We start from the raw sequence: 18808 nt of genomic DNA, 5'->3' as shown, positions 1-18808 counted from the left end.
ATCTTAAGAGAATGGCTCAGGTCCTTGGGTTCTTGTACCCACATGGGAGACTTGGAGGAGGAACCTGGCTCTTGGCTTTGGCAAGACTCAGCTCCAGCCTTGAAGTCATTTGGAGAGTGAACCAGTAGATGGAAGCACCCTCTCTCTTTCTCTCTCTCTCCTTGGCAAAACTCCCTTTAAGATAAAAATAAAATCTAACAAATAATTAAGACCTAGTGATTCATATGGCAATTTTCTACATAACACATCTTGCATTGGCTTCCTTCCTGTCTTACTCTCATTTCTCTTTCCCTTCCAAGTGCAACCTGGAACTGATTTAAACATGTGTCATACCATTAAATTCTCCTCTTGGAGTTTGCTTATGAAGAACAGAAGGCTTTTATTTACTTGAGAACCAGTTTCTGTACCCCGAGGTTGTAGCAGCATTTTCTTCAGTTGTTATACAAAGCTTTAAGGTTATACTTTTAATGAAATGTACTGATTCCATTTGCAACTGTGTCATTATATATAACTTGACATAAGGATCCAATTTCAATTCTTCGTCCCTTTCCAAATAGCACTACTGAAAAAAAAACATTTACTTACTCAATTGATCTGTGATTCTACTTTATATCACATTTTCAAATATGTATAGGTCTATTTCCAAGTTCTATTTGTTCAATTACTCCATTAGACAATCCTTCAGTCAATAACCACACCTTCTTAATTAACCAAGACTTACAAGCATTAGAATCTGATGCAAAATGCCTACAATTTTTTATTTCACATTCAGAGAGAGCTTAGCTATTCTTTTTCTTGACACACATATTTTAGGACCAGCTTGCATACTTGTAAAAAAGCTTGATGCTGTACTAACAATAAATGGATTCTAATTACCAGTTAATTTGTGTTTTTATAACATTAGGGTTAGCCATCCATAAACATGATATATATACATATGTCATACATACATGTAAGACTAAGTACATATAATTACTATTACATACACATATATTTCACTATCTACAGCTTCTTTAACGTCATTCAGTGCACATGCATCTCAAAAGTTTTTGTTAAATGTATGGGTTTTATAAGTAACTTTATTTTTATTGCTATTACAAAATGCACCCTGAAAAAGACACCATATTCTTGTTAGGTAAGTAGAAATGCAACTGGATTTTTAAATACCGACATCTTGGTATTCTATGAATTCTAGTAACCTATACTGATTGTTTAAGTCACTCATATTGATAATTATAGTGCCTTCCATTAAAAATAGTTCTGGTCTTTTAAAATATTTAATTCTGTGGGTTTTTCTTCAAATAGGTTTATTAAAACTAATGAAAATAGCATATTTTCCCAATAAGAAGATATTGTTCTCTCCTTGATTATAGTATTGACGGGGTTCCTTGATAACTTTTGCCAGACAAAGTCAGTTTTATTTCTAACATGAAGAAATATTTTGTTTTTAAGTCTTCTGAAACTCTCACTGGCATTATTTCTATATCGGTGGTAATACTAATGTTTTTCTCTTTCTCTGTTTATTAATGTGAAATTAAATTTTTCCCAACTAAATAGAACTTTGGGTTGTTCAGTAACCACATGGTTGGGGTATTTGCATATATTTTTATTTTTCTCAAAATAAATATATCTGGCTTCATATCAAGTTATAATCATTCCATAAGGAAGCAAAGTGTTCCTTCCTTTTCTCTCTCAGAAAGTATATAAACTTGGAATTGCATGTTCTCTAGAGTTTTTGGCTGGCTGCACTGGTATACCTACCTGGGATCTATAGGTTTTATTTGCCAGAGAAATTTAAACTATAGGTTCCATTTTGTTATTTGCTCTATGGGAATTTTTCTCCTTAAATCAGGCTTTTTTTTTTAAGACATATGACCATCTTTTTAAAAAATTATTTTTGTTTTATTTGAAATAGAGTCACAGGTTGGTTGGGGGATAAAAACGCCGGTTCACTTCACAGCAGCTGGGGCTGTGCCAGGCTGAGCCAGAAATTCCATCCTGGTCTGTGCTGTGGGTACAGTGGCCCAAGCAATTGGTCCACATGCTATCACTGTGCGTAATAGCAGAGAGCTGGATGCAAACTGGAGGAGCAGGGACTCAAACCAGCATCTACATGGAATGCCAGTAATACAGGAGGCAGCTCAATGTGCTATACCATGGAGCAAGGTGTTAATGTGTTTCACTATAGTATGTGTGTATGTGTATGTGTGTGTGTGTGTGTGTGTGTAAAACTTTTGTATTTAAATATCTTGTTTCTTACTCTAATTCATGGGTGGGGGAGAATATTCATTATGTTTTATTGTATTCATTCCTTTTAACAAGAATAAAACATTTTAATCTCTCCAGTGGGCTTTTTTTTTTTACAATTTATTTTATTTTTATTGGAAAAGCAGATATACAGAGAGGAGGAGAGACACTGTGCAGCCTGAGGCAAGTTGATTACCATTGCTGTACCTCACTTGCCTTACTCCGAAATGAAGACACAGTAAGTATCTACTCCATGGGTTAACGTGGAGATTCAGCACGTTATACATGTGCATCTGTATATTAACGGAAATTACTTAACTATATTATATATGCATAAGTACCCATGTATTAACATCCATATAAGATACATATGATATATTCATACATAAACATGCCCATAAATTGCTTTGTAACATGCCTGAAACAGTAAATGCACGTTTGTTTGCTCTTCTCCTGCTCCCACTGCACTCTGAGAACTGTCCTATTGTAGCTTGGTGATTACTAATTTGATTTCTTCAGAGAAAGAATTGTTGCTATTTCCAGTAAGGTCTGTATTTCAATCGGTTCTTTCTGAATGTTGTTACAATGGCAATCATAGAAGCCATATCTTCCCATAGCTCACTGAGGACATTAAACAGTTTTCTCTGGTCTCCTGATTACTATGGTAAATAATTCTAAAATCTGTTTTGTCTCCGAGGACCCAGGATTCATTGATCAACTAAGCTATTTTTCATTGCATGCTTTTTATCTACCTGGCATTGTCCTAAGTGCTTGAAATGTAACAGTTAAGAAGGAAGAGTGGGGGGAGAAAAAGGAAGAGAGAGAAAGAGAAAAAAGGAGAAAAAAATAAAAGTCTGTCATTATAGAGTGCATTCTAGTGGGAGGAAAGCGATAATTAAGCATAGATGGAAATGTGGAGTTTGTCATCATAAATGCTAAGGAGGTACACAGAACAGGGAAGAAGGACAGAGAATGCTCTGGAAGGCTTCCTGACATTAACAATGATCTGCTTAGAGATTCCTGAAGCTGACAGTGGAATAGAGACCTGAAAGAAGTAAACCAGAAGGGGAGGGCACGAACCCTGTGGCAGGGACACACTTGGCCAGCTGCAGAAGAGAACCACGGCTTGGCTTGTGTATTAAGGCAGAAGAGGAAGAAGTCAGAGAGACCACCAGAAAGGGGGGCTTCTAGCCACACGGCTCCTTACAAGCCATTGTGTGATTTTTGATTTTTTAATTTCAAGGACACGGAGAACCAGTGGAGGGTAGGAACAGAGGTGTGCTGCGATTTGCCTCGTGGTTTAACAGCATCATGCTGGTTGCTCTGTTCAGCAAGCAACAAAGGGCCAGAGGTGAAGCTGAAAGCCTGTGAGAGCATTGAGGCAGTAGATCAGTCTGGAGACCACAATAGTTTGGACCAAAACGTTAACAGCAGAGGCTTTGAGAAATGGTTAAGTTTTTGATATACACTGAGGAACAAGCCAAAAGAATATGCTGATGGATCAGACAGGGCAAGCAACTGCACCAGACACCAACAGAACAACACATCCCGCAGGAGCTTCCCTGGGGCTGCACCTTCAGGGGTTCTTCAAACAAAATTGAGGAGTCAAGGAATGTGGACTTAAACCGTTAAAAAAATGCAACTGCTATTAACTGAGATGGGTCCGTGGGGAAGAGTAAGTTTGGTGGAGGCTGAGGAATGATCAAACGCTGTTTGGGTTGTGTTTAACTAACTTCAAATGTGGATGAGAACCTACGTGGAGAGGCTGAACAGGTTTGGATGAAGGAGGGACAGGATTTTCGGTTTTTTGTTTTCAAAGAGGCTAGCTATAAAAGCTTGGATGATACATGTGATCCATCATATAGAGAAATCGTCATGTAGGGCAGAGAGGGGACATTGACTGGACTAAAGACCTTGAGAGGGGGAAAAACAGAATTTGGTGAATTAAATGGAAAAGGGTTTTTATTTAAGGGGAAAAAAAAGCAAATTATTCATCCATAGAAGCAACAAGGAAGGCTGAAAGAATGGGGGAAGGGCCGGTGAGAGCCTGAGGAAGTCTACTCAAATGGCTTCAACTTTCTCTAGAAAACAGATAACAAGGTCATTGGCTGTGACAACACTGTGGAGTTGCTACAGGTGGCAGACAGGAGAAAAACATCTCAAGGTTGGTGGGAGGGGTGAGAGTAGGGGAGACCAGCCAGGGAAGCACCGTGCTCCCCAGCAGCTATAGGGGTACTTCCGGCTTCTTGAGGATGGACAGCACAGGGGTCTACAGTCAGCTACTGACCGGAGGGCCGCAGACCACGAGAGCATCAGCAGGAACAAGGGATGTGGGCGTTGAGGAATGAGAACACAGCCTACAAGTGGAAGGAAGTGACTGAAATTACTAAGGTGTTTTAGCTGAGTAGACAAGTCTTGGGAGGGGTGGGCAGGACTAGACCAAGTGAACTGAAGAGAGGTAGGTCAGAAACGAAACTGGCAAGGGATTAGAGATCACTTCAAAAAGGTTCATTGACCATGGCCAACGGATCTCTGATTTGGTGTTTCTGATATGGACTTGGGATCATGACTTTGGAAGTCACAATTCCCCTAATTGTCAGTCAAATGACTCCCTTCCAGGGCATACCTCCCCTTGCCTGCAACCTGAGGGGGACAAAGTCACATTGTCACTCCCCTTTGAAGGCCCTTCAGAGCCCAATACTGAGGAGGGGCTCGCTGTCTTTTCTGTCTATGTAGGCAGAGAACAGAAGATAGAAATCTCTCTCACACACTCTTCCTCTTCCCGGCTCAGGTTATCTATGAACATGGCCTACATGTGTCTGGATTCCTCACCTTCTGAATACACCTTACCACATGGTAAGCTCTATCGGTATCTGTGCTTACATGATTTTCAGGTAAGAGGCAAGGACCTAGAAAAAAAATGAATAGACAGGCCCTAACTTGGACCACGACATGTCAACATTTTGAAATCCACCCACTGCTTGGCATTTCTCTCGACACAGAGTAAGTTCCAGGCTTTCCATGGAGACATCTACGTGCAACACGGCAGCGAAGCTGGTGGTGTTACTATCCCCATGACTGGGCTCTAAAGTGCACAGAAGTGTGTCAACAAGGTTGCTTAACAATCTTAAATAAAGCCTGGGAACAGCTCAGAAGCTTCTGTTTCCAAGTATTTTCTGAAGCACCCTTTCTCTTGCATCACTTGGTAGGTATGCTCATCAGAAAAGCTGAAAGGCAGTCACAGTGTCAACCCAAAACTCAAAACCCAAAATGTCAACCCAAAACCCAAAAATGTCTTAACGCTAAGCCAAGGGGGCTCTTTCTAGTTCTACCCATTATCGCAGGTCAACAAGTCCTTGAGATGCAGACTTACCTCCTGCTGCTCCAACTGAACGCTGGAGTGTGTCCCTTGCTCTTTTCTCTTCCTCCCTCCCTCCCTCACACCATCCCTACCCTCCCTGTGAAAATCCTTCAGTGAAAAATCTTTTATTTTGTCTTCTAATCTTAAGTTGCTTTTCCTTTCCTTTTTACTTTATACTTTTCTAAATGAATCTACATTTTTCTCTTTTCACTATTTCATTTCTTCTATCTCACAGCATGGAACTTTCCATCCTTCTGACAGAGTTCCACAACAAAGGTTAATTACTTTATAATTTCATTCTCCTCTTTAAAAAAAAGCATACTAAAATGGCTAATTTTAACTGTGCTTCTTGTCAGTAGGTTCATGTGAATTCACTGTAATTAAACCAGATGTTTTCTTGTGCCTTAAAGTCAGGTGGTAATTTAAGGAAAATTTTCATTTCAACATAAAGGAGGACACAGTATTATCAAAGCAAGTTTTTTGCCTTTCTTCTCCACTACTCTCATTTCCTAGCCTTTCTTCTATTTCCAAATGCAAGAAGTAGAATCGACAATGGTGAATTTTGAGGGTAGGTATGAGAGATTATAATCCAGCACAAGCAAAAGCAGAGCATACTGCACAAGTCCAAATACCTTGTCCAGTTTTGTCAGGATCATTTTTGTATTGTTATGTTTTGGACTTTCCATTATAGGTCCCATATAAGCTGCTGGTTGGTTGGCCAGTAGGTTATTCCTCATTGTAAAATAGTTGGAACTAACTTAAAGAAAATTAAAATATTTTGAGAATAGCTCAGAGGCTATCACGACTATGTAAATGAATCCCGGGGAAGAGAGATACACAGATATTTTAAAGTTGTGCATGTTTTGTAGTCATGTTGGAGGAAAACTACTTCTGTAGATAAATATTTGCTTCTTACGACACCAAGTACAGCCTTTTATCTAGGCTACACAGTAGTACACTGCCAAATGCTTTACAACTGGCTTTCCAAGGTAGGGAGGAAAAAACAAACTAATGTTTTTGTCAAATTTTATGGTGTAAATATGATCACTATTGCTATTTTAAGAAAAGAATGTATTAGTAAACATGGAGTTGAGAAGACATGGCAAAGATCAGCTCTAGCAGGCCAGAATGAGTCAGCTTTGATTACATGTAACTTGCACATGGATTCCCACCTCTCACTCTCCACAAATGAAACCCTGTGGTAGCATGAAATGAGCATGGACTTGGATGTCAGGTGCTCGCTACTTCACTGAAAGATTCAACAAACAGCAAGCACATAAGATGGGCCAGCACTTTGATTCTGAAGAATACACCACATTAAACAAACTAACAGAACACATATCCAATCTGTCATAGAGAAAAATAAGTAGAGAAGAGTGTTAGGAAAGTTTCGGCCAGATGTAGGGTGGTATATCAGAGAGTCAAGCAAGACTTCCTAGGTAAGAGTTGGGGATGCATTAACTTCTCAGCACCAGTGCTGCAACGGCTTCTGCACCTCAGTGTTTGCCAATCCTGAGAGTCAAGGACATCAGCACAATGCAAGCTGGTATTCAACATAAACAAATTTCTCCTTACAGAGGTCATCTGCATGAACATCAACTCCACAGCTCTAGTCAAACAGGACTTCCTAAGGTGTTTTTAGCCTTTTCAGCCTCACCCTCAATGACTTTAGACTGCTTTACTTGTTAACTCACTGTTATTACCTTTTCTACTTTTCTTACTTTTCTCTTTCTCAGATTTTGTGTGTCACATCTTGTTAGGATAGATGGGTATGTCCCTAGCAACAGGATGCTTCTTTTAGCTTGCCAAAACCTGAGAACCAGATAAGGCTCATTAGAAATGTGCATAAGGGTACTCATTGCAAAGATACGCCAATCTTCCTTGCAATTAAGGTACAAGAATATTTTAAGCTGAATTAAATGCATAATGATTATATGTTACTAATCACAGCAAATATTAATATATTTATATTTTATTGATTATAAATATTTAATATAATTAAAACTTAACAGCTCAAATTTTGTTACTGTAAAATATAAACATTAATGATTGCCATCTTTTTCATTGTATGAGCTGTCTTTGGGCATTGAAATGAAATGATTTAAACTCTATCATGTATATTCCTTTTCGTTTTTCTGACTGGGAAAAGCACTCATTAAAAATTTTTTTTTTACTTTGCCCTAGAACTCTTTTTTTTTTATCATTATTGTATTATTTTCATTTTATGATATAGTCCCATAGGCCCTGGGATTTCCCCTACTCCCTCCCCTAACCAACCCCCAAATTGATTTCTTCCATATCATTTTAACAGCATTCTCTTGACAGAGAAAAGGAATAGCACCCACCAAAATTAAAAGTAAACGTGAAGAACATCCCAGCAAAATAGTAACAGAAGACCAAATCAATGAACAACCGATTGCTAAATGACAGGAACAAATTACCACCTATTTATGTTAGCCCTGAATGTAAATGGCTTAAACTCAATCAAATGTCATAGATGAGTAGATTGAATTAAAAACACAAAACCCATCCATTTGTTACCTACAGGAGATACAGCTCAAAGATTAGCAGAAACTACATCTCACGGATTTTGATGTTTTTAGCTTCATTTCCTCAAAGCACATTTTTTCTCATTAAATTCTTTGATTACTCATAGATCATACAGTAGCATTTTCTTCAAGAAGACAATGATTCTTGATTTCCCTTTAAAATTTTTCAGCAACACATTAGTCATTCAGTACCACGTTATTTAACTTCATGGCTTTGTAAGTTTCTATTTTTTTCTTCCTGTTGTTGATTTTGTTCTACGGTTTTCCATTTAAGGGGATGTATAGTAACTGTATCATGGACACCATCATATCCAGTGGCATGTCGTTTAACTTCATAGCATTGTTCTTCTTCCTGTTGATTTTGTTTCTTTTCACCTGGGAGGGGTGGTTATAGTGACAGTAGTGGAGACTGACATGTCCAGATGTGAGGATACAGTGCAGTGTGCATCTCTACTTCCGGATCAAGGACAGACTCCCAATGAAACAGCTGGATATGTCTTGACAATGGGATGCGGGGCTCTTTGCCATTGTCCATGCCCATAATGATAGACTTATGACTGTTTATGGGACATAATGATTGTTCTTTCACATTTCATATTATTAAATGGATTTATATTGCTGCTGAAAATACAAAGGGGTTTGACTTCTATGGAAAAATATCTCTTAAGACTTAATGACACTGTATTTGTATTTAGCACTGACTTGAACTTGAATTTTACTCTTACAACTTTCCTCTGAAAGTAGAACTCTACAAATACCAAAAAACCCACATTTTGTATAAAGTTTGTTAGCACAGTAGTATCTGTGATACTAAGTAATGGAAACTACCTCATCTACACTGAACACCAACTGGATGAACAGTGAAATATTCATCCATACAATGACATACTAAGAGCCAAAAACACAAAGAAATTCTGTACAAACTGATAGGGAGGGTTTACTATGTAAAATGAAACACACAGTGTGAAATTTATGATGCTCTATTTTATGTAAGAAACACATTGAAGAAAACATAAATCATTTTTAAATTAACTACCAGGAATGAGTGAAAATGGCACGTAATCAAGTATGGATTAGAATAGTCCAAAGAAAGTTCATTTTTATACTTCTCTTACATGTACACAGAACATAAAAATGCATGGATGACAAACTATTCGGGCATATAAAGAGATGTTGATTTCACTGAATTATGCTCATTAAATAATACACACTTCTTTCTCATCATACAATCCTTCTCATGAATTACACATTATCCCCACTTTCAAGACAAGTGTATGTGTATGTATGTGTGTACGGAAAATTGTTAAAAACCATTAAATCTAAAGTAGATAAATATCTGAATGGGGAATAATTTCTTCAAGTGCACTTTCTACATAGTTTTGATGTTTGAAACACACAACTGTTTCGCAAGTTAAAGGCAATGAAATTTAATGGAAAAGGACAGGGGTGAATCTAATCTTGAAATTGAAACAAATCAACTTAATTGGGTATCAAATCAATAATATAACCATACAGAAAAACACACTGAAATTCTGAATTTAGGATTTTGGCTGTATTCTCTCAAGGGGACATGGTTTAAAGAATGAAAATCAAACCTTTAAACCACTTAGCAAACTCATTGTGAGTAGGATTGGTACTATAATTCTGAAACTCCTGTATGTGTATTGCAGGGTGGAGAAAACATTTTTCTAAAAATACATAGGCAAGTAATGAGAATTAAGGTTTTCAGTGTGGGTGGAGGAGATAAAAGCATGGATGTGCAGAAGAATCCTGATGCGATGGATTTGGGCTTCTGATTTATGAAGAAAAATCATGCCCTCCAACCCCCCACCAATCTCCCTGTCTGAAGAACATGGAGGAGACCCAACAATGAGAAAACCTGGGACATACAGTTTCTGCTAAAATACCAGTCTTCATTGAAAGTGACCACACATCCTCAGATAATCAGTTGACTTCAAGTCTTGGGTACAGACATAAGTCAAGTCCAGAATATTCTGTTGTGCTACAAACCAGGAATTGAATTGGGGACATATCCAAAGGACCAAGGAATCAGCTCAAAGGGACCTCCGTTAGTCACGATCATGACAACACAAACATCAGAAATAGTCATGGCAATGGACTCTGATACACAGAGCCAAAACTTATCTATGAATCAACACACTCTAAAAGCAGAGGTCAGAGATAGCTGTTCTCTAAAGAATGTCAGAAAGAGAAGAACAATTGACACATGTAGGAACTATCCCTTCGCCACGCCTGAGAAATAGCTGGTCCATGTTAGGTTTACCAACAGCTATTAAAGCTACCACATTGCAAAGGTTGTTCAAGAACGGGACACAAGTACTGTCTGATAGCACTGCACTTAAACCTCACAAAGGAAAAAAGGTACTGCACATGCAAGGAGACTGGGTGGTCCCTTCTCATCCAAGAAATCAAATGTAGCACCCTAAAAGTAGGGGGATATCATGACATTATGCACCCCTAACAAAGTACCGTGAGAAACACGTATAGCACTCATGTAAAATTTCATCACAAATGTTGAATCTTGGCTTCAAATATCATCAGGTTTAATATCGTTAGAAACGTGAACATGGACTATTAGATTATCTGAAAAATCAACACCAAATCCCTTACATATGCAGGATAATGCCTATTCGGCTCTATGTGCCGAAGAGTTTAGGGGACAAGCACGGATTTCCTTCTATTTACTTCGAAGTCAGAGTTCCAGACAGAAAGCAGGAAAGAGAGAGAAGAGAAAGATCTTCCATCCATTGATTCACCCCCTAGGTGGCCACAAAACCCAAGGTCAGGCCAAAACTAGTTCCATCCAGGTCGGCCATGGAAACTGAAAGGCCCAAACATTAGGCTCCATTGCCAGTTCCAGGCCAGAGTGCTGGACTGGAAATGGTACAGCTGAGACCGAAACCAACATCCATAGGTGATACTGCCATCCTAGGGGTGACTTCACTTACTATGCCACAATGCCAGACTCATGATTTATTTTCAAAGGCTCAATGCTCTATGTATGTATGTATGTATATCTATCATTCTGTGTAAAGAACAATTAAATGCAACAAGGTGCAAGTACTGGCAAGTGTCAAATCTGGATAAAGGGTTTACAAATCTCCTTTCCAACTTTCGGTAGCCTGGAAGCATTTCACAACAAAGACACAGGCAAAAAAAGGAGTGTGTGAGTCATAGAATACAACAGGCCTATTGATGCCTAGCCCTACAGTCAGTGAACAGGAGCCCGACTAAGACAGCCGACAACATGACTTTCATCATTTCACAACACTGGCTGTGGTCTGGTTAAAGGTAGGGCAGTCGTCACGAGATAAGTGAGCTGTGGTTTTTTCTGGGATTTGTGAGAAAAAAAATGGAAAAAGTAAAAAAAAATCTGCCCCTTTTGCAACAGCTGCTTCCCAGATAAAGCCATGGGGTTTGCAAGGCCATGGTCTCTCTCTCACAGTGCATTTTTTTGGCAGGTCCTCAAAGGCAATGTGGGTGCTCCAACTACAAATTTCTACAAATTCTCCACAAGAGAATTGGGTAGCACAGATGAAAGCAGCACACGCAGTGATCTCAGGCCAAGAGGCTGCCTGCTGGCCCCCGAGGCATTTCAGTTCATCAGTGGGAGCCCTGCTCCATCCTTGCAGTCCAGCAGAGCGGTGCGTCCCAGCACATGGAAGTGGTGCCTCCCACCTCTTTAAGGAACAACAGGCCTAATGCTGGCAGGAGAAGGGGGTCTGCACTCCCTTAAGGACTGCCTTCATTCCAGCAGTTTCTGGAGCTTCAATATATTAGCTATAGAACTGGTACCTTGCTTGCTGATGTTTTAAATACAATAGAGTTCATTCATCTCTGTGGAACAGGAACTGAAATTTCACTCATGACGCTTAATGTACACTTAGTGCGCAAGCAGGCTAACACTCACATTCTTTTGCCAAATGCTTTGGGTCACTGTTGCTGCTGTTTTCTTTATCTTGGTGATGAGAAGGAACAAGGAAGAGAGCAAGCCCTACCTTAAACTTGGCACTTGGTGTTTGCCAGTAATCTTCAAAAAGCAAGAAGGTGGGAAGGGTATCTTTAAAAAAAAAGTTATTTGAAAAAGAGAAAGTGGGCAGGTGGGGGAGGGAAGAGGAGGAAAGACGAAAAAGAGGAGAGAGAAAGAGGGGAGAGAGAGGCAAAGGAAAGAGAATGATACCATCCATTTGTTTATTTGCCCAGTGCCCACACCAATCAGGGCTGTGAGAGGCAAAGATCAGACACTGGAATCTCCATGCAGGTTTCCTGTGGGAGTGGCAGGGACCCACGCACAGGTGTTATCTGCTGACTTCCAGGTGCGCATTAGCAGGAAGGTGGATCAGAAGTACATCTGGGGCTTACACCAGGCACTTTGAGGATGGGATGTGAGTGTCCCAAGTGGCAGCTTCATCCACTGCACAGGAGCCATCCCAGAGGATCCTCCGAATCCCTTCTTGGCCAAACCCCATGCATAATTCATCTCCAAGACCTGAATTCTCACGCTGACTTTCAACAGTGGCTCCCGCCTGAATAGCACCTAAATACTGTGCACAGAGCTCCCCTCTCTGCCCTGATTCTGCTTCTGCAATCAGACGACAAGCACATCTATGCTGCATTTTCTCAAACAGGTTCCAAGGGCTATCCAGAGTCCCAGGGAAGCTTCTGGGGAAGCTGGGTGGGTTCTGAGTGCCTCAGGTTCCTTTACCAAGAAAGGTTTTTCTGTGACTCCATGCAAATGTAGTAACTACACTTACTGAGAACTTAGCCTTTACTGGGGGGTGGCCGCATTTCTCTGACATTCCCTTCAACACACACAACAACTTGTGCGGCAGGTGCCTTAAATAGCTCCATTTTATAGATTAGCAAACTCAGGCACTAAGGAGTTAAGTAATATGTGCCAAGCCTACTTGATTCCAGAGTTCAACTTACCAAACTGTGCAGAGTTCTACCTGCTACAGGAGTGGGTGGCCGTTTTTCCTGGCTGTGGAGCTGGATCTACAGAAGGCTCAGTTTGATCAGAAGCCAGCCTTCAGGGCCTCAGTTCTGGGTTGCAGCATGCAGGCAAGATGAGATGCCTGCCCTTCTGTGGGGGTGGCTCACAGAAAACAGCCCATTTACCTCTGCCAGGCAAGGTGGCTGCTAGAGGAGGAGGGCTGCCTCCACAGATGCATCTGACTCATTCCAAGGCCAGGTAGCAGGGAGTGTGGGATATAATAGGTGACAGAAGGTGGGTCCTCTCAGCTAGTGCCACCCCCATGGCTGACCCAAAGCCCACTAGGCAGGGGCTGCAGAGGCGGTAGCTGCCAAGACTAATTTAAGGGCATGCGGAGGGTTTGTTATGAAGGCTATGAAGATCTCTTCTAGGATGGAGGGTGGTGGGGGGTGGGAACAGGGTGAGAAGAGGCTGGCATTCTTTCTCTAATCTGATGTTCAGGGTGAGAGTCTGGATCCCACGCAGGGTATTAACTCGTGGTTTCCATGAAATGAGTATCAGCCACTCGTCTTGCAAGAGGTTCTGACTTGAGATTCTAAGACTAGTCCGAGTTGAGTGGGGATATTTACCCAGTGCAGGTGACAATGACAGCAGGCTGGCTATACACCATTTATACCGTCTTTAAGCTCCTCTACTCTTTGTGTGTGCATGCAGAGAGACAAAGTTTTTGAAACTTTACCTGCTAAGCTCCCCTCATCCACTCACGCCCTAGGCATCAGGTGACAGCTTTCTACCCTGTCTTAAAATCTCCGCCTCACATGCCTTCCCTGCAGAGCTCCCCTGCAGAGTCAGATCGCCACCACCCTTGGCGGAAATTGCCTAGAAGCTGCACCTTGAGTTCATCTCCATCCCATTTGGCTTCCCCATTCTCACAGAGCTAAATCTCAGAATCTGATTCTAGGAAACTAATTGAAGGTATCTCATCAAGCCAGCAACAGCCTGGTTAGAGAGGAAACTCAAATACGTTCACAGGGAAGGGTTTTCTGGGTAAGTTCTAGAATCAGCAGGTTTTGTTCCATTAATATACAACTGTCATGGCGGATTTCTATTAAAAACGCAGTGTGTGTCTGGGAAGGAACATTTAAATTAATTTGGAGCAGTCAGGGAAAACTTCCTGGAGAAAGTAACACTTGAGCAAAGAGTTGAAAGATGAACGGAGCTCATCTTGCAAACATGGAAAGAGGAGCCATTCTAAGTAGGAGCAAACAACACGGACAAAGTCAGAGAGGCACCACAAGTTCCGTGTTTTATGAATGCAATGTGGTCCACGCGTGCGGGGTCCAAGGAGGAGGTACATTGGCAGACAAACTGCAGAAGATGCCTGAGCGCTTGCAGGGTGTGTAAGTGAAGTGAGATGGCAGGGAGAAAGGAAGGCTCTTGGGTGAGTTTCAGTCCTGATCCTGAATTACAAGACGTGGATCTTAGAGATGAGGAACTGTGATCACCTGAGTATGACTTGGATCCCAAACCTATGCAAGACTTCAAGTGCCAAAGTCACAGATCAGTGGTACTAGGAAGGGTAGGCATTTAATCCAATTACGGTGCATGGGATGTAGGCCCAGTAAGAGGACTCCGGAGTTGTGCCCTCCAAGAGTTTTCCTCTCAAGTGGGTTAGCTACAAAAGTGAAGTTGGGCACAGCTGCTTGCTCTCTTCTTCCTGGCTTCCTGTGTGATCCTTTCTCTGCTCTCACTAGATGACCACGCCGATGGATACTATCTCATTTTAGACTATGAACCTTCAGAACTGTGACCCAGAACAAACCTTCCTCTTTCTTAATAGCTTTTCCTAGATATTCAGTTGAGGGGAGAACAGCTGACTAACATGGGAACTTCAGGAGAGAGGTTGAAATGGAAGGGGATATCAGTTTTTGAACACATGGAGTTTAAGTTGCTTATTAGAAATGCAGGTAAATATGCAATGTTTGTGCATTCAATGTATTAGCCAAATATTTTTCAATTCTTATTGAATCCCGAGACAGACATGTTGAATCACTGATGTACACTGCCTCTTGGGAGGCATGTATTTATTAAACCTTGGGTAGAAGAGGTGGCATGTAGTGAGAAGGGAGGAGTGCCTAGGGAAATGTGACCTTGAGTACATGTCTTTGAGAGTTCCTGCTATCCGTACGGGGAGTTGTGCATTGCACAGATGAATGGGTTCTTCATGGAATAGTCACAAACCAAAAAAAAAAAAAAAATGGGGAAGATTAAAGATAAAAATTACACAACTGATTGGCACATTTCAATGAACAAGCCCAACTTCCCATTGGCCAGCCGACTGGCCTCCCTCACTCACCATCCTCTTCAGTCTGCACCACCAGCTCCTCACTCTCCATCCGACCCTCAGGGTTAGACAGCAGGAGCCGCAAACGGATGGTCATGAAGGGACGCAGGCCACGCAAGGTGTAGTGGGAGGAGGTCTGGATGACCTCTTCAGCCTCATACTGTTGCTGGTTGAATACATACTGGTACTGCACTGTGAGATTGTAGCTGTGGCAACGGGTCACTGCATAGCCAAAGGGCTCCCACTGCAAGGTCAACTGCCGTGCTCGGATGTCCACGATCTCCACGTTCTGTGGGCCATGTACTGGGTCTGCAAGACACACAAGCAAAACATGCAGCTCTGAGCAGATCATCAAGAATGTGGAGCGAGTTTTTCCACTAATACTGGGGAGAACAGCTCCTCCAAAGTGGCTTCAACTACTCGGTCACCACCTGCATGGTTTTTCTTTCATGTGTAGTGTAATTTAAGTAACATCTTTTGATCAATGCATCAATTCATCTAAAAGAAAACAATACTTCAGGGGAAAATGTGATACATCACTAGTCATAAATATATGTTAACCATGAACATAAATGCAAGATGGTTAAAATACTTTTAAGATTTATCCATATTATTTGAGAGACTGAAAGAGAGGTCCTATCCATTGATTTAATCCTCAGATGGGGCTGGACCAGGATGAAGCCAGAAGTCAGAAATTCAATTCAAGTCTTCCAAATAGATGGCAGGGACCCAAGTGCTTGAGGTACCACCTGCTACCTCCCAGGGTACACACCAGCAGGAATCTGGAATTGGGAGCAGAGCCAGGGCTCAAACTGACATTCTCTGATATGAGGTGCAGTATTGCAACTGACGGCTGGAATTCTTGGGCAAATGCCTGCCCCAAGATTATTAAATTCTTAAAGGGTTCCCTTAGAAAACATTTGGGATATGACTAACAACACACTTCCAGTATACACAGCCATGGGATATGAAATGATAGTTTTGTCACTGATGGCCACCTCCACCATGTTACCTGCTTATACAATAGCCTGTGCCAGCAAGGTTCGTGTGAATACACTTGATGACACAAACATCACAACAAGATCACCTAATGGAACATTTCTCAGTATATGTCCCGTCATGAAGCGACCAGTGACTGCTCTTAGCTGCAGGAGTCTGGATCAATCATGTCTAATACAACCACATCCCTTCCCTCTAAGGGTTGGTTCGACCATGGCAGTTAGCAGTGCCCAGAAGCACAAGCTAGAAACTGAGCCACCTCCTTGATGCAGGCTTATCCACACAGTCAATCTGACCCAACATCTCTACCTCAGCGTTTCACTCCTCCCAATGGCAATACAACCTATCATGTCACAGCCGCAGCCCTTCTCCCTGCTTTCTCTGTCTACCTTCTTCAAAATCAATCCTTCCAGGAACATCATGCTATCAGCACACCTGGCCAGGCCTTTCCATCCTAACATTGTTGCTCGTCTACTCCTCCCTACTGATCTTGGCCCCAGCCCCCGTACAGAATATCGGTACATCTTGTTGCATTGCAGATGTTTTGTTTGTATGTTACACAAATGAAACAGATGCATTATATCAAACAGATGATGGTGAACAATTTATCTTTTAATTCTCACAAGGAAAGCTCACCCCATGTTAAGGTCTAGGCATTTTTTTTTAAGATTTATATATTTTACTGCAAAGTCAGAGAGAGAGACAGACAGACAGACAGACAGAGAGGAAGATCTTCCATCTGTTGATTCACTCCCCAAACAACCACAACAGCTGGACTGAGCCAATCCGAAGCCAGGAACCAGGAGCCTCTTCTGGGTCTCCCACGTGGGTGCAGGGTCCCAAGGCTTTTGGGCCATCCTGGACTGCTTTCCCAGGCCACAAGAAGGGAGCTGGATAGGAAGTTGGGTCTCCGGGATTTGGGATCCTGATGCATTCAAGGTGAGGACTTTAGCTGCTAGGTTACCACACCAGGCCCAAGGCATTTTCTTCCATGACAGTATCCCCTACAAGTCTGTGCCACATTCTGTCAGATGAGAGGAGTTAAAGGCTCAAAATTAATTCAGTAGTTTTCCCATTACTGCTTATGGGACTATGTCAAGTCTCTGGGTCTATTTTCTATTTCAATTTCATTGGTAAGACAGTATGAGAAGCTAATATCATGAACATGGAGGAGTTAAGCGAAATCTGTACAAAGTAATTATAACTGTACATGTGATTGTGGTGATGAATTACGAATAGGAATGAAAGTAGTAATCACAGTACCTGGATATCCTAAAAGCAATGTGCTGCTAGCACCCACACGTAAAATAATGACCTAGGATCCTATCATCTCCTCAGTTCCCTCAGAACATCTAGTGCTGCCATTTTGTCCTCAAGCAGAAGGTGCGGGGCTGGGAGCCCCTTCTACCAGCAAAACCTCCTAGAACTCATGTTAGAACCTTATCAAGGAGCCTAAGTTACTGAGACATCAGCAGGCCAGTGAGCCAGCCGGGGTTGTGCACAGGGCTTCTGGCATGTGGCTTCTGGAGAGGCAGCGTCCTTGGTTCCTGCTAGGCAGAATTCACTGTCATGGCCACAGCCCCATTACTCATACTCATGGATCCTCTGTAGAGAGGACTGTCACAAAATGAGGTGACACTGAACAAGCCGTTGCTGAAGGCATGTGATCCTGAACCCAGGCAGGATGGAAGGTGGGAAGTGCAGTTCCTACAGTATCCAGGGGTCCTGATGGTTTACATCTCACAGTGGCTCAGGCTGTACGAGCAGAGGATGACAGAGCTGCTAGCCTGGGAAGGCCTGTGCTTCCTGCCCACCTTGCCCAATGAGAGCCTTGCCATTTGTCCAGATACCAGAGTCTGCCTGGCAGGCAGCCAGCCACCCACCTCAACACTTTTTCAGCATCCTTCTCTTGGGTTGCACCTTGAGAATGAATGCCAAGCCCAATAAGATAAATGTCTTGATTCTGTTGTTGTTTTCTCTCGTTAGGGAGTGAGAATAGCCATGTTTAAGCCCAAGATTAAGAGCATTTTCAGCACACCATTATCTCATGTGAAATACAACGTCTCTGATTCCCCAGGGTGGCTTTAAAAGCTGAAGCAAAACAGGAAAAAAAATTGCCATTAAGGAACAGCAGCTATGTCTGTTGGGTTTTTTGCTCCTGAGTCACCTTAGAACCGGGGAGGGAGGAACTGGGAAGCCCACTTTACAAATCAAGACACTGAGGCCTGGAGAAACCTAGGAGCTGATGCTGACAGGTCAGGCTTCCAAGTGACAGAGTGGAGCTGATCTCTGTCTCACACACTCAACCATATCAGCAGGGTCTACAGGGTGAACTTTCTGTTGTTGTTTTTGGA

The 18808-nt window shown here is 41.8% G+C and overlaps 1 protein-coding gene across 3 annotated transcripts in view; it reads right to left on the bottom strand.

Moving 5' to 3' along the window:
* The window catches only part of PTPRT (protein tyrosine phosphatase receptor type T), a 918862-nt gene that overhangs the window by 311549 nt on the left and 588505 nt on the right, over window positions 1-18808 (bottom strand). For all 3 annotated transcript variants that reach the window (XM_040981459.1, XM_040981457.1, XM_040981458.1), the window contains exon 8: window positions 15468-15764. In XM_040981459.1, coding sequence (XP_040837393.1) covers window positions 15468-15764 — 297 coding nt within the window. The remainder of the gene's footprint in view (window positions 1-15467; window positions 15765-18808) is intronic.

This window comes from Ochotona curzoniae, unplaced genomic scaffold (assembly GCF_017591425.1).
Source record: "Ochotona curzoniae isolate NIBS_2020 unplaced genomic scaffold, NIBS_Ocur_1.0 contig_3520, whole genome shotgun sequence".
In the NCBI taxonomy this organism is placed as follows: domain Eukaryota; kingdom Metazoa; phylum Chordata; class Mammalia; order Lagomorpha; family Ochotonidae; genus Ochotona; species Ochotona curzoniae.
The sequence above is the reverse complement of the archived record's forward strand: the minus strand, read 5'-3'. Positions and strand labels throughout refer to the sequence as shown.